Source organism: Notolepis coatsorum (genome assembly GCF_963971535.1).
Source record: "Notolepis coatsorum genome assembly, chromosome: 5".
In the NCBI taxonomy this organism is placed as follows: Eukaryota; Metazoa; Chordata; class Actinopteri; order Aulopiformes; family Paralepididae; genus Notolepis; species Notolepis coatsorum.
The window spans coordinates 176,365,997-176,381,851 of NC_140169.1; the positions used below are offsets into that span (position 1 = coordinate 176,365,997).

General features: G+C 45.6%; 1 protein-coding gene across 1 annotated transcript in view; it reads left to right on the plus strand.

The window, feature by feature from the left end:
* gtdc1 (glycosyltransferase-like domain containing 1) overlaps positions 1-14,701 on the plus strand; it is a gene marked incomplete at its 5' end in the record, with an annotated part of 109,261 nt that extends 94,560 nt beyond the window's left edge. The window contains 5 exons of the mRNA XM_084315159.1: positions 2,720-2,829; positions 5,176-5,320; positions 12,902-12,972; positions 13,429-13,520; positions 13,694-14,701. Of these exons, the coding sequence (XP_084171285.1) occupies positions 2,720-2,829; positions 5,176-5,320; positions 12,902-12,972; positions 13,429-13,520; positions 13,694-13,777 (502 nt within the window). The 3' untranslated portion in view covers positions 13,778-14,701. The remainder of the gene's footprint in view (positions 1-2,719; positions 2,830-5,175; positions 5,321-12,901; positions 12,973-13,428; positions 13,521-13,693) is intronic.
* Between the last annotated feature and the right edge of the window lie 1,154 nt (positions 14,702-15,855).

The following is a 15,855-nucleotide window of genomic DNA, read 5'->3' on the forward strand; positions in this document are numbered from 1 at the left end:
TGCGTACTGCTTGCATGTGTAATCCATACTTGTGATGAGTCCATTTGTGTTTGTGAATGTGCAGTATTGAATATGTGTGTGTGTGTGTGCGTTAGTGTGTGTGTTTGCGTGCGTGCGCATACGAAGAGGTCGCTCAGGAGGCTCATCCTGACAGTCGTAACCCACACATTAATTAACACTCATTTTCCTTCAGAAGTCGGGAGGAGGAGGGAAGGGGGGGGGGGGGTCTCAGTTATCACCGTTTCATTCACTCATTGTCCTTCTCTCCCCTGTATCGGTAATAAGGGAATAGGGATTCACGCCTTGTGCAAGGAGTTAAAAAGGGCTAGGAAATAAGGGAATTAGCTCTTTATCCACAGGGGAAGACCGTGGATACGAGGCTGTGGAAATGAGTATAAATAAGCCGTCGCTAATACCTCACCTAAGAAAAGCCCACTGAGGTGGCGAGCACAGCGAGCGCTCCTTTGTCACTTTAACCCGCTGCTTTGTACGACGCCGTTTGACCTTCAGGTGTTTCAAGACTTCCTGTAGCTAAAACAATATCAAACCCAAAAAAAATGGTTTCAATGCGAGAGAATCGTAGCACCCACAACCCAGGTCGGCGTGCGATGATGCGCGACGGCTCATTGTCGTGCCAGGCCGCCGCCGACGGAGCGGAGTTGAAGAGTGACGAGTGAAGCCGCGCGAAGCGCAAGGATGACGGTTTTTCGAGGCGGCGCAGGAATGTAAAAGCCTAAGTGAATTTTAGTGTTAATGCTGGAGATATTGAAAAATTCAACAGCGTTCAGATTGGGAGCGGTTGATTTAGCGCTCCTTCCTTCCCCCGGCCCCCGGGGCGTCGTGGGGTTACTGAACAGTTCACAGATGAGAGCTCTACTGTCTGTATGGTGTGTGTGGAGGGGGGGGGGGGGGGGTGGGGGAGGCGGGCGGTGCAGGCAGAACCCATCCGATCACTATACCAGATAGACCCCCCCGATCTCGCTGACTAAGTTGCTTCACACCGAGGCTTTTGTTCACACCCCACTGTGTAATAATAATAATACATGACAGAACACATAGCAGGTGACAAATCAACATTCGAAGCACATTTGTATCGTAGGACGTGAGGGGGGGTGTAGGGGGGGGTGCCAGAGAAAGTGAGCGCGTTATCTTTTGTGCCCCCCGTCAGCTCGCTATACTTAAACCCCCCCCCGCGATTAGCATGGAGATGAGTGGCAGGCCACTGGCGCGCTGTGACATCTGCTCGGCAGCTGAGCGCAGCACCTGTGTGCTAACAAGGAGAGCTCAACCTCTCGCAGGCAAAGAGTACACATCAAGGATGAGTGCCTCGGTGAGCCAACGGAACAGGGATCTCTCTGTCAGCTTGTTAAGTCCCCCCACCTGGCGCACGCCGCCAGCTACAGATATCACAGTCAATTGCCCTCCGGGGACTTGCTGTGATCTTTCTCGCAGTTTGCTGCCGCTTGGTACAACCTGGGCTGTCTGCTCTGCTCACACGTGCGTGTGGTGGTGAGAGTTTGGAGAGAGAAAAAACACACGGCTATAACCGCTCAAGAAAGAGAACAGAACCTGTGGATAATCAGAAATCATCGGCTCGAGTGACAGGAGACGAGAAGACGGCCCAGCGATCACAAGAAGATATAATAATAATAATAATAATAATAATAATAATAATAATAATAATAATTATAATAATAATAATAATAATAATAATAATAATAATAATAATAATAATAATAATAATAATAATAATAATAATAATAATAATGCAGGATTTAGGTAGTCTTTATTTGGCATGCAAACGACACACACATGCGATGGGCGGCACACACACACACAGGAACACACACATGCAATTTCTTGTGTCGCCTAATGCGATTGAGTCTCTGCACTTGACCCATCCCGTCGTCCTTCCCCACCAAGGGCAGCCGGGAGCAGATAGGGTGCCGACGTGAGCCGCGCCCCACAGGGACCAATCCAAGTGCTCCTGCCCGTCTTCGTCAAGGACACGACAGCGTTAGCGATCTGTTGTTGTTCATGTTTTTCCATTGGGTTTATCTTATCGGGAAAATCACGGGGAGAACATGCAAACTCCACACAGAAAGGCCCGGGAGATACCCCACCTGGGTACCTGGCAACGCGGGAATCGAACCCTGGCCCTTCTTGCTGTGAGGCGACAGTGTTAACCACTACACCACCGTGCCGCTGATGGTCCTTTATCACAAGAAGACACTCCTTTATCACAAGAAGACACTCCTTTATCACAAGAAGACGGTCCAATGATCAAGTGAGAGAGTGTTCCAGTGTGTGTATGTGAGTGCTTGTGTGTGTGGGTACAACCCGTGCTATCTGCTGTGTGTGTGTGTGTGTGTGTGTGTGTGTGTGTGTGTGTGTGTGTGTGTGTGTGTGTGTGTGTGTGTGTGTGTGTGTGTGTGTGTGTGTGTGTGTGTGTGTGTGTGTGTGTGTGTGTGTGTGTGTGTGTGTGTGTGTGTGTGTGTGTGTGTGTGTGTGTGTGTGTGTGTGTGTGTGTGTGTGTGTGTGTGTGTGTGTGTAGGCGTGCACTGGAATAAATCAGAGACGTGAGTTTGAAGCAGGAGTGTGAGCCCTTAGGAGAACCTTGCCTGTCCTGTGTGTGTGTATCAATGTGTGTGTGTGTCACTATCAATGTGTGTGTACGTGTAGCAAGGCCCAGGATTGTGTTTGTGTTGTGTGTTTGAAGGGAACATGACAAGGGCCCCGAGCTGTTCTTCAACACCCTGCTGAAGCTGAGAGAGAGAGGCCTCCCCTTTCAACTCTCCGTCCTGGGGGAGACCTTCACCGACGTGCCAGGTACACACACACACACACACACACACACACACACACACACACACACACACACACACACACACACACACACGCGCGCGCGCGCGCGTTGGTTTCTCAAAGCGGAGACTGTGTTTGGTTGGAAACTCAAGGGTCTTAGAGGGGAGAGAGAGATAGAGACTTCTGCTGACTTCTGCTCACCTTTAAGAAGTTGTCCGGCTTATATCGCAGTTTATTGAACGTCTTTGCACCCGCGGTGGATGTAAATATTAGGCTTTTAAATGTTCTTAGTTATTAGATTAGATTAAGGGCTAAGGTCATCTGACACAGGGCCAATGCCCCCCCCCCGGGACACATTTTAATTGATAAAATACACTTTCCATTTTGCGAACTGATGATGCTATAATGACTTTGGGACACTCAAACGTATTTACAGTGCAGTGTTAAGTTAATTAATACACACTCGCCGCCATGGCTGGGAGCAAAAAAAAGAAGAAGAAGAAAAAAACAGTTACAGGAAACACACTCTCTTATATTGGGATGTAAACTTTTATAGTAGCATAAACAGATGGAAAGCCCCAGCCATAAATTTGGTCTCATATTTAGTAATTAGGTTTATGATTGCTCGGAAGGCAATCACATTAGGACGATTTTAATCTACTTTGATTTTCTTAATAGGGTCACACCGTATTGATTATGTTCACCCTCTTACCTGTTTTTTCTTTCCCCCTCCGTTTTCTTATTATGATGGTTTTTTTTCTTCTTTTCTTTTGAGTCGCGAATCATCAAGTCGAAAGATTATCCTTTCAAGGTTTTTTTTTCTGTCCTATTTGGAAAATTTGATGAAAATGTGGGTTTTCATGATTCTCTCTCTCTCTCTCTCTCTCTCTCTCTCTCTCTCTCTCTCTCTCTCTCTCTCTCTCTCTCTCTCTCTTTCTCTGGGAATGGACTGAATAGAGGACTTTCTCCTTAAACACTTGCCTCTCCAGACGACTTCCTCTGGCTCATCAGGCTTTTCTTCGGAGCTCATTATGAATCCAAAATGTCACGGCAGATGGCTCCCCAATGATACGCGTTGGACTTGGCGTTATTTCATTTATTTTTACTCTCCATTAAACCGAAAACTCCCTTAAATGGGATTCTAATTGGCTGTATGGCTGGCCTCGGTAATAACGTGTTCCCCTAAACCAAACGGTGTGCCTATTGGTCCTGACAAGGCCGGTCCTCTTGACATTTTGACTCCGAATCGGATGAGGACATATCAAATCGTGCCATTTCGATGGCGATCGTAAAATATCAAAACAAATGTATTTGTAAAGCCCGCAATCACACGTTAATGTCCCCATGGGCTGGACATGTCTTCTTTAAACAAGTCAAGAAGAAACATCAAAATAAATCAAAAATAATAAAACACATAATGAAACACTCCCAGACATACCCCAGCGAAGGTAAGGAAAAACTCACTAAAAACCTAGCAATAGGGAAAAAGCACCACAGGCAATGTGGAGGAGAGAAACCTTAGAAGTGCCGTTCAAGGGGTAATCCCCCTTCTTGGATGTCGGTCATAGTAGTGTTGCTAAGGAAGATCGATGGGTGTGGAATAAAACAGGCAAAATAGTTGGTATGTATGAACATATACGTGTAATAAATAAAACACATATATGTTCATGCAATAGCAACTGGGGTACATACGAAAAAAAATTAAAGATATAAATAGAAGCTAAGAACAGCAACAACAAGAGAGACAGCATAGGGAGGCCATCAGGATGCTCAATGACAATTAATAACACTATGTAACAAACCATCAAACACACTCACAGCACACACACCCACACGTACACACCCACTTTAAATGGACAACTCACTGTAGCACCCACTTTACACACTTTAGACACTAACACACTTTATATTTATATATTATATTATTGGCAACTCATTGCATATAGCCAAGCCTTGCACCTTACCTTACCACCACAAGGTGGCACCACAAGCTACCTCATCCCATTTACCTCATATCATGTATATTGTATTGTAACTACTCTGCATTGTATATTGTATGTATATTGTATATTGAAAATGTTTGTCTTGTTTACACTTGTACTTGACTTTCTATTTTTATACTTATTATACTTTTTATAATTATCAATTTTTACCTATAGCACACTCTCAGGAGCAAAACAGAAAGAAGCATTTCATACAAAAGTATCCTGTATTTCTGCATGACAACTAATAAAGAAACTTGAGAAACTTGAGATGAGCGCTAGTGTGATAATAGAATAAAGGCTAAAATGTCATGGCCTCCAACAAAGGATGGCTATAGCGTCAGCCATGTAGACGCCGCTGTGTCTTGCTTCCCTCGTCCTGCTCCAGGCATCTTCGCTGAGGCCAGAGGGCAACTGGCCGCCCACATCCTCCACTGGGGCTTCCTGGCCAGTAAGGACGACTACCTCCGAGTGCTGTGCCAAGCAGACGTGGTCGTCTCCACTGCCAAGCACGAGTTCTTTGGAGTGGCCATGTGAGTTCACCCACTTATTACCACCACTCCAGAGGTACTGGAAGAGAGACCAGGTTTGGTTTTTCGTCCGAGCGAAATGTGTTGGTGTTTCCAGTGCATCTCAGTGGAGAGAGACGTCAAATGTGCACACACGTGTATAACGTGTGTGTGTATAGACCATACATATAGTATAATATATGATGAAGAAGTCGTTATTCATTGCACACATTGACAATGTCGCCATGCAGCGACACACACACACACATGCGATGGGCACACACAGGAACGCACACATGCAATTTTTGGTTCGCCGATGAATATGTATGCACTCACACTGATGTGTGTGTATGTGCGCACACATACATACATACATACTGCACACACGCACACACACACACACACACACACACACACACACACACACACACACACACACACACACACACACACACACACACACACACACACCTGACAGTGGGCACCTCCATGTAGCAGGATAATTGAAATACTGTAGGTTCACAGAAGAGAGAGGGAGAGAAAGAGAGACACCAGGCTTCTGCACCTTGAGGGCCAAGAGTCCAAAGCATGTTAGGTGAACCATTGATCAGACGCGTATGCCTGGAAACCCCAACTTCAGTCACCTGTGCATTGCATTTGAAGGGGTTTCATCAGATCATGGCCAGAGTCAAGGTATACCAGAGATAGATGGAGAAGAAAGGTTATGTTCCATCTACAAAACCAGATCTAATGCTAGACTTACATAGGAGCTTAGGTTTCATCTTCAAAACCAGATCTAATGCTAGACTTACATAGGAGCTTAGGTTTCGTCTAAAAAACAGATATAATGCTAGACTTAGATAGGAGCTTAGGTTTCGTCTAAAAAAACAGATATAATGCTAGACTTACATAGGAGCTTAGGTTTTGTCTACAAAACCAGATATAATGCGGGCGGCTGGGTGGCGTAGCGGAGATTGCGCTCGTCACCAATGCAAGAGACTCCGGTCTCGAATCCTGGTGTCAGCATTGCCTGTGGCTTGTGCCAGTCGTCATACTATCTCAATTGACAGAGGTAGCGGGTGGAAGTCGATGGGTGGGGATTGGACGTTGTGGACAGCGACTCCTACAGGTCGGTTGGGTGACGCCTGCACAGCAGAGACAGGAAGTATCGGGGGCAGCGTGAGCCTCCCACGCGTTACTCCTCGCCACTGAGAGTCTGCGCTGTCTGGTGAAAAGATGCGACAGGCTGCCTCCTCGTGTACTGGAGGGGACACGTGATGCAAGGCTTCTATCCTCACCACAGCCGACCAGTGGGAGGCATAGTCTAGCAACGTTCAAGACAGGGGAGGGGAGAATTGGCAATACGAAATTGGGATGGGAGAAAAATAAGGAGAAAAAGTGGATACAAAAAAAAACAGATATAATGCTAGAATTACATCTGAGCTTAGGTTTCATCTACAAAACCAGATATTATGCTAGACTTACATAGGAGCTTAGGTTTCATCTACAAAACCAGATATTATGCTAGACTTACATAGGAGCTTAGGTTTAATTAGCAAAACCAGATCATACACTAGACTTACATAGGAGCTCAGAGTGTTTCTATAACACTAACATTAGTTTGCTCGCCTACAATTGACCAAATGTAATCGTGTCTGCTGACGCATTATCTTTTACATTTAGTTTGATGTGTTGGTATTACCGTGTCTGACGACATTGTTGTCCGTTGGTCTTCTTTATCCAAAACTCACACAATTACAGCTGGATTATGGTCATGTTCCCTCCATGCCACTTAACCAGAGAAGGGGGGGGGGGGGGATTTGTAGTTTGAAAACACAATGAACTACTGTACCACCAGTCACTGAAGGTGTTGCCAAAATCCACCTAAAAGGCGATCTTCAGGCTTAAGTAATATGTGTATGTGTGGTGTGTGTATGTGGGGTTTATACAGTAGAGGAGAGGAAAAACAAGCGAGGCTCCCACAAAAGCACACAGCAGAGGATCTCAGATCTGTGTGATAATGAAGTCATGTGCTAATTAAAGCGTTGCAAAAAGACTGTCCTTCTGAGTTTGAGCAGAGAGAGACGTCCCTTTGGGGGGGAGTCCTTTACAGTGATGTTTTCCTCATCCCTTTGATCCAAAACCTGAGGGATCTGAGACACACAGCCCACCCACCATGCTCTATTGATAGTCCGCTAACTGTGGTTGTGTGTGTGTGTGTGTGTGTGTGTATGTATGTGTGTGAATGCATATGTGTGTGTTGCACATGTGTTTTTTTTTTATACCATCCACATACAGTATACACACAGGAACAAGCACATTGCATGGGTCAATATCAACATGGGTTCCCCTCTGAGAGACTCACTCAGGTAGAGGAGCAGTGAATATCGCTGCAGCCTCAAAACTGGCTTTGACAATATGTGTCACAGAAAACGAATTGATCGGTCACCATTAGCGAAAATCGAATCAAATCGAATCGTGACCTTATTAAAATCGAAAGCCAAATTGCTATCGAGCTTGAATGGCAGCTGCTGTTTGATGTGAAGAGTGCACATGACAGAAAGGTAAAAGCTTGTGATTTAAAAAGTTTAAATCCTAAAATCGCATCAAATCGTGAAAGTCAAATCGAACCGTGGATCTGGAGAATCATGACATGGCCCTACTTTGAGGGCGCGTTCACACCTACCCTGTTTGGTCCACTTTAAGTGGACCATGGTCCCTTTAAGTGGACCATGGTCCCTTTAGATCAATAGTCCGTTTGGTTTGTACAGGTATGAACGCAAACCGAACTATAATGAGGACCAAACAACCGAACCATGGTCCTCTTCAAAAGTTGGGACTCGGTTCGTTTCAAAGTGGACCATGGTTCGTTTGCTGTTGGTGTGAACGCAAAACGAACTTTATATAGTATCTAATCTAGAGCAAATAAGTGACAGGTGCCTAGTGGCGGCGGTCGCGCGACCCAACTTGACAGCGCCAAGTGACAGCTTGCGCGCGACCCAACTCAAATGAATGACAGGCGCGCGGACAGTCTCTCTGTTCCTCTCTCTCTCTCTCTACCTCTCTCTCTCTCTGCCTCTCTCTCTCTTCCTCTCTCTGTCTCTCTAGACTGGCGCCGTGCGCGGACAGTCTCTCTCTCTCTCTCTCTCTCTCTCTCTCTCTCTCTGCCTCTCTCTCTCTCTGCCTCTCTCTCTCTTCCTCTCTCTGTCTCTCTAGACTGGCGCCGCGCACGGACAGTCTCTCTCTTCCTCTCTCTGTCTCTCTAGACTAGTCGTCTCTCTCTCTATATCTCTACTCTCTAGTCGACTTGCGCCACGCTCGTAATGACAGTATCTCTCTGCTTTATCACAAGAGACGCTGTTGGCAACTGTTTACGTTTGTGAGTGCTAGTCCAATAGATGAACGACTTGGCGACAGCATGTCCTTTGTTTACTAATTAGATCCGCACCAAACAGGGTAGTGTGAACGCAGACCAAAATCAAACAATGTATCATTTTCACATTTGGTCCACCAGAAAGTCCGGACTATCCACGGATAGTCCGGACCAGTGATGCCACTAACGCGTTCTGTAATCTGATTACTTTTCCCCGAAAATAGTAATCTAATGCGTTAATCTTTACAAGCCAGTAATCTGATTGCAGTTACTTGTCCAAGTGGCTGTGCGTTACTATTTCGTTACTATCTCATCATAATGGAGGCGGAATGCAGTATTTTCTTTCGTTTTCGACAGTCAAATATACGTTTGGAGAGCTTTTCCTAGTATTGGGCAGTGACGTCACAGCACGCAACCTCGCGTGTTGATCCATGCTGGTGGGCGCGGCTGTTATTGTTATTATCAGGCTGACCTAAACTGCGAGCTAGCAGGGAGACGCTCGCGCTGGTAACGCTTTCTTGCACTGGAAGTTCACTAGTCTACTTAACGTTTGTGTCAGCTAAGCCGGGTGAAAAAAACATTCACTTTGCGGAGGAAACAAAATACTGTCTACCGCATATGGAATATACAGCACAGCACGACCATCGACTTCTACAGGACTCGGAGCGTCGGAGGTGCACCAGCCAAACAGTATGTTCCACCTTTGAGTTAAACATCTTTTGCATTGCACTATTCATGAACATGGAACACCATACTGCAGTATGTAGGTTGTCAGTACAGCTACATATCAGCCTACATGTGGTGTTATTGACCATTTATCTTTTGTGAAATCTATAGATCTATAGATTGATTGATTGATTGAAAAGTTTATTAACAGATTGCAGAATGGGTACAGTACAGTACAGCTCAATACATACAATTGTTAAGGGGATGCAGACCAGAGAAAGACTTTCGTCTTGTTTACATCAGGGTCCCCCATTTTCAATTCATCATAACGACACACACGACATAGAGATAGACAGTACTGCTACATCTATACATTTATGACATACCAGATTTGCAAATACAGTACTGTTTGTGATACAAAAAGTGTCCAGAAAAGAGTGTATCATCTTCATCAGTCTCCTCCCTCCCTCTGTCCATGCATTCATTTGGGGGCATTTGAGTGGCTCAGTGTTCTGGGGTGCATTTCAAAAGTGTCTCATGACCCCTCGTCACCAGGATTGGTAGGGTTACTCTATTTAAATGTATTCCGTTACAATTACAAATGACCTGTTGAAAAATACATTCAGTCCTGCAAATTTTGCATAAAACGCCTGTTGATTGCATACCCAAAGTAAATTGAAAGCTATTCTTGAACCATTTATAGCACATACCTGAGTCTGGCCTCTTTTGAAAGGAAACATTCTGAATTTTCTAATAGTTTGATTGATTGATTGAAAACTTTATTAACAGATTGCAGAATGGGTACAGTACAGTACAGCTCAATACATACAATTGTTAAGGGGATGCAGAACAGAGAAAGACTTTCGTCTTGTTTACATCAGGGTCCCCCATTTTCAATTAATCGTAACATATATGACATACATGACATACAGATAGACAGTACTGCTACATCTATACATTTATGACATACCAGATTTGCAATTACAGTACTGTTTGTGATACAAAAAGAGTCCAGAAAGATAGGCCTACATGCCCTATTAGTACATTTTACTCAAACTGAGTACATTTTACTCAATTTTTTTTGTCATTCTTATGTTGTGGCAGCAGCAGGGGGGACGACTTCGTAACCTAGTTACTTTCAAAGTAACTAAGTTACTCTGATAATCAAGTAATCAGTAAAGTAACTAAGATTACTTTTTAAAGGAGTAATCAGTAATCAGTAATCAGATTACTTTTACAAGTAATCTGTGGCATCACTGGTCCGGACTATCCCCGGACTTTCAGGTGTGAACACACCCTGAATATATATATTTTTCCCCCATTGTTCTTCTCTTAACAGATATCTCCTTTTATTTTCATAACTGCTGCTGTAGTCGTTACACTATAGCCCTATTCCTCACTTGAAAGAGTAAACAATTAAGACCAAGAGAGCAGCTTCAACAAAAAGAACAGTCCACTATTACCGACTGAGGTGTCACTGATGCGTTTCATCCTCATTATTGTTGAATTTGGTCTAATCTGATTAATTATGGGCAGGCAATGTGAGCAGACGCCTATTCATGCCCTGCAGTGAAGAAGTAATTTAGCCCAGCGAAATTATCAGCTAATTATATTTGAGATGAAAAGCCTGATAACCATTTGCACGCTTACACATTACACCACTGGAACGGAACTGACCTTAATAATCACTTTCTAGACTCTGCAGTTGGCGAGCAAGAGGGTTATCATCTCGCCATACCTTGAAATTAGCTCTGATTACCATTGCTTTTCTTAGGAATGCCATTTGTTTTAGAAAGCGTGGGTTCAGGGCGGCTGGGTGGCGCAGCGGACATTGCGCTAGTCACCAACGCAAGAGACACCGGTATCGAATCCGGCTGTCAGCGTTGCCTCTGGCTTGGGCCGGCCGTCATACTGACTCAATTAGCAGAGTTAGCGGGTGGAAGCCGATGGGTGGCAATCTGGACATTGTGGACAGCGACTCCTACAGGTCGGTTGGGGGACGCCTGCACAGCAGAGACAGGAAATGGCGGGGGTAGTGTGAGCCTCTCACACGTTACACCTCACCAATGAGAGTCCGCGCTGGCAGGTGAAAAGATGTGACAGGCTGCCTCCACATGTATCGGAGGGGACATGTGATGCAAGGCTTCTATCCTCCCTACAACCGGCCAGTGGGGGGCATATGCGAGCAACGTTCAAGACAAGGGAGGGGAGAATTGGCATGTCGAAATTGGGATGGGAGAAAAATTGAAAAAGAGGAGAAAAAAGTGGATAAAAAAGAAAGAAAGCATGGGTTCCTTTTTCGTGTAACTCATCCAACAAACATTTGTATACCGGCATGACTTCTGGTTTTCCTTTGTAAATCGGTGGATGTTAGTGTGGCTTAGCACGGCGGCAACTCATTGCACCGATACATGTCCATTTGTCCATCAATTTAGCGGTGTGAAATTACAGCGGTGGAAACGAATGTGGTGTTTAAATATGCATGTCTCCAGCATGAGAAATGATGCTCCAGAGTGATGGCAAGGAGTGAGATTGAAAAGTCATAGAATATTAATGAACATTCTACAAAATATTTAAATAGGACTGGTATCTACGGTGGTCAGCAGGGTTCAAATAAGTTGAATCGGTTTGTAACGGGGGGGGGGGGGGGGAATGCATGTGGAACTTTGCCGTTCTTATCAACTTATTACATGTAACAATGAAGCGATGGGTTCTGAGGATGTGGCTAATGGTATTTGGAACAGTCGTGCCCGCTGGCTGACATCGAAGGCACCATAAATGAGGTGCTTTTCTTCTGGTCTCTTGTAAGCAGGAGATGACTTGCACCGCAGTGCTGGGAAATGCCCCTATGGATGCTTTATTTTCTCTGGATTCCTAGTCAGTTATAGTCTGTAAGGGACTTCATTTAGTCTGAACTGTTCATGAAAAGAAACCAATGTCAACAGACACACAATGGCCCCCATTTTGACAAGCGAGGCCGTTCAGCTCAGGCAATTATTAGCATAGGATAATGTCCTATTTTAGGGACAGAGCGAGCAACATCTTTCTATCTTTGCCAATGTGAGACATTTTCTGCAAATGGGTTTTGGCTGCTGTCTGTTACACTGCCCTAACTGGAAGCCAGAGTATTTCATTATGCTTGCAGTATTTGTACGGCCGCTCCGTTAAAGGAACACGGCAACATTTTGGGAAATTAGCTTACCGTCTTCTCCAGAGAGAGACAAGGCGATAGATACCAGTTTCCTCTCTGTGCGTTCAGGAGAAAGCTATCTGGCTGCACGTTAGCCTAGCTTAGCACAATGAATGGAAGCGGACATGACCGGTTAGCCTTTGGGAGAGGTGTTAGTTGGACAATGCCTAGGCTAACCGGCCATGTCCGCTTCCATTCATTGTGCTAAGCTAGGCTAACGTGCAGCCAGATAGCTTTCTACTGAACGCACAGAGAGGAAACTGGTATCTATCTTCTTGTCTCGCTCTGGAGAAGACAGCAAGCTAATTTCCCAAAATGTTGCTGTGTTCCTTTAACGTGTTTCAGCCACTGACTGTGCCTTTTTGATGCAATATAGGTTAGAAGCTGTCCATTGTGGCTGCTATCCTCTATGTCCCAAGGCGTTGGTGTATCCAGAAATATTTCCAGGTAATGTCAATTATCACTTGACACGCAGCAGTCAAATGCATCACTCAGCCCTCGTGAGTCATTTAAATATGCATGGCTCGACGGCCTCAAAAGGTGATATATTCCTCTAAAATGTTGAGAGGGAAAAGCCTGCCAATGGATTCCCTTTGTAAAGGAACACAGTTGTACAGCTTCGACGAGAAGACAAGGAATATTGGCCTAATTTACCTGCTTCTTAAGTCCATAGCTGGCTTCTTCCTTCAATTAGATTTGCATAAATAATGTGAATCCTTAAAAGGACTACGGGTTCAATTATGTAAAACATGTCCCAGTTCAGTGTAATATGTGTTTTAATTATACAAGTGAGCAGTACCTAGCTTTGTGCTTTGAGGTTTTATGTTTCATTAAAGATGTGTGTGTATAATATATATTTTCATCTTTCTTCCCCCCCACCCACCACCGCCTGCTCCTTTCCAGCGGAGTATCTTTATTCGACACCTGAACAGCTGTGCAATAGACTGCAGGCACTGTGCAGGAGGCCAGACGTGGCGAGGAGACATCACGTTAAGGTGATTAACTCTCTTTTGACATAACAGGAACGGGGATTAAAACATGCACGTCGTGGTTCAGTGAGTCGATGTGACTCACACACACTGCTGCCGTCGTCGCCGTCCTCCTCCTCCTCCTCTTCTTCTTTCAGTGTCTTTGGCCTCCCTGTCTGAGTGTCTCGTGTCTGCTCTAGGTCGACACCACCACCTACTCCTGGGCCACGCTGAAGGAAGGCTTCAGGAGTCTGCTGGCAGGCCGCACGGACCACCATCCCTGACAGGGGCCGGGGGCTGGAAGTCAGGCAGGCAGACTCCTAGGAGCTCAGAAGTGGGCACGCTTACTTCACTCCATTAGTGGCAGGAGCGCGATGGATTTAGAGGTTGACGGAAAAGTCTGCCCGAAGGAGTTTCTGGGGGCAGTCGTCATGGGTTGACACGGAGCCACGGGCCACAAACCTGTGGTGGCTTCCCAGACAGAGCGTCCCGGGCACCTCTCTTCATACCAAATCAAAGCCAGCCTCCCCCCCCCCCCCGCCCACCCCGGTCCCGTGTTCTGGAGACATTGTGTCGGGACCCGTAAAAACGTCCACCCTATCTTCACGTGTGAGAGGGACTCCCTTTTATGTGCGTGTGGTTTGAGGGGGGAGGAAAAAAATACAAAGAAGAATGAGGAAAACGTGTATGCTTTCATGTTTCCCATAGGCGGTGCCACCTCATATATCCGGTTGTATCCATTTTTATCCTTTGTACTGGAGGACGTAAGCCTGGAATTCTGCCTCTTATTTTTCTTTTTTTTCTTCCACCACTCCGACAGAGCGGCAGCCAAGTTGTGGCTTGACGTGCTATTCTCTGCCTTCTCCACCTGGGCTGCCAGGTCTGGAGCCAGAACTGGAATGTGAGTTTTTTCGAAAGTGCCTGACCAGACTTTCGAGACCCTCGGAGAGAGAGAGAGGTCTACTGGTGAAGTGGTTATTGTTAAGGAGGGGTTGTTGACCTTAGAACCCCCCCCCCCCCCCCCCCTTACAGTTTTCTTTTTTTAAGTATGTGTTTTTAAGATTTTTCTTTTTATGAAAGACATCTGGTATTCATATTGTACAGCAATTATATATTGTCTTCCAGTAGTGATGTTTTTAGATGCAAAGCACCTCATAGACCAGCAATGTCAGTCAGTCAGTCAGTCAGTCAGTCAGTCAGTCAGTCAGTCAGTCAGTCAGTCAGTCAGTCAGTCAGTCAGTCAGTCAGTCAGTCAGTCAGTCAGTCAGTCACTCACTCACTCACTCACTCACTCACTCACTCACTCACTCACTCACTCACTCACTCACTCACTCACTCACTCACTCACTCACTCACTCACTCACTCACTCACTCACTCACGGTTAGCCTTTCTGCCCCTAGTGGAGGCTCACTTGCATTGCAAGATGTGTACAACCGCTTCACATCTATAACATATATATAATTCACAAACGTTGACAAATAAAGTTTTTCATTTATACAAAATGGCCACCGTGTTTACGATTTTTCTTTGAAGGCATTGGTGGAAACGATGAAGGTGAGTTTAATGGCACAGTGGTTCGTTGGACAGATTTGAGATGGTAGAATAACAATGGAGGAGGACGTTTTTGAGCCGTCTTCGTCTCTGTGGGACGGGGGGGAAGGCAACGTGCCGGTAGTTCCGGAGCTGGCGGAGTAAGAACGTTCTCCAGAATTGAAACGACAGATTTTTGCGTTTGCATGGTTCGAGAAGGTAACCTCCGACGTCTGTTTTCGTTACGGTGAGATTGTAAGTTGGGAGGAAAAAAACTAGCGAAGAAAAAGAAAACAATGATTTTAAATAAACGTTAGGACTGCCTTAGTGTCCGGATCCTCAGCTTTTCATCGTTCTACCTTTTCTGAGCATGTCCCCCCTGAGTCCCTCACAGCAACCCCGATTCACTGCCTCTGCATGTCTCCTTGATGTTTTTATGGTGTAAAATTCAGGCCAGGAAAAAACTGACTTAGTCAAACACAGTGGCTTATATACACTAGAGGAGGAGAGGGAGATTCCAGAATGGAGATAGTGTTTTTGAATTTGAGGCATCCGTTATGCATGTGTGTGTGTGTGTGTTGGAGGGGCTTAGTCTGGGGGACTGGAGGGGTGCCCATCTTGGTTATTAATGGACTTGGAGGTACAGTAACACGGGCCTCAGGGTGTAGCATCAAACTGTCCACCCACACGACTGGGTGCGACACTCGGCTGTAGCCTGGGGCCTACCAACCCACAGCCCCCATCCCCATGCATTTTACATTCTCACTGATGATAGAAAAGGAAGAGGGGGTGGATGCATTTGGGAGGGGCTTTGGGGAGCTCTCTCCCTCT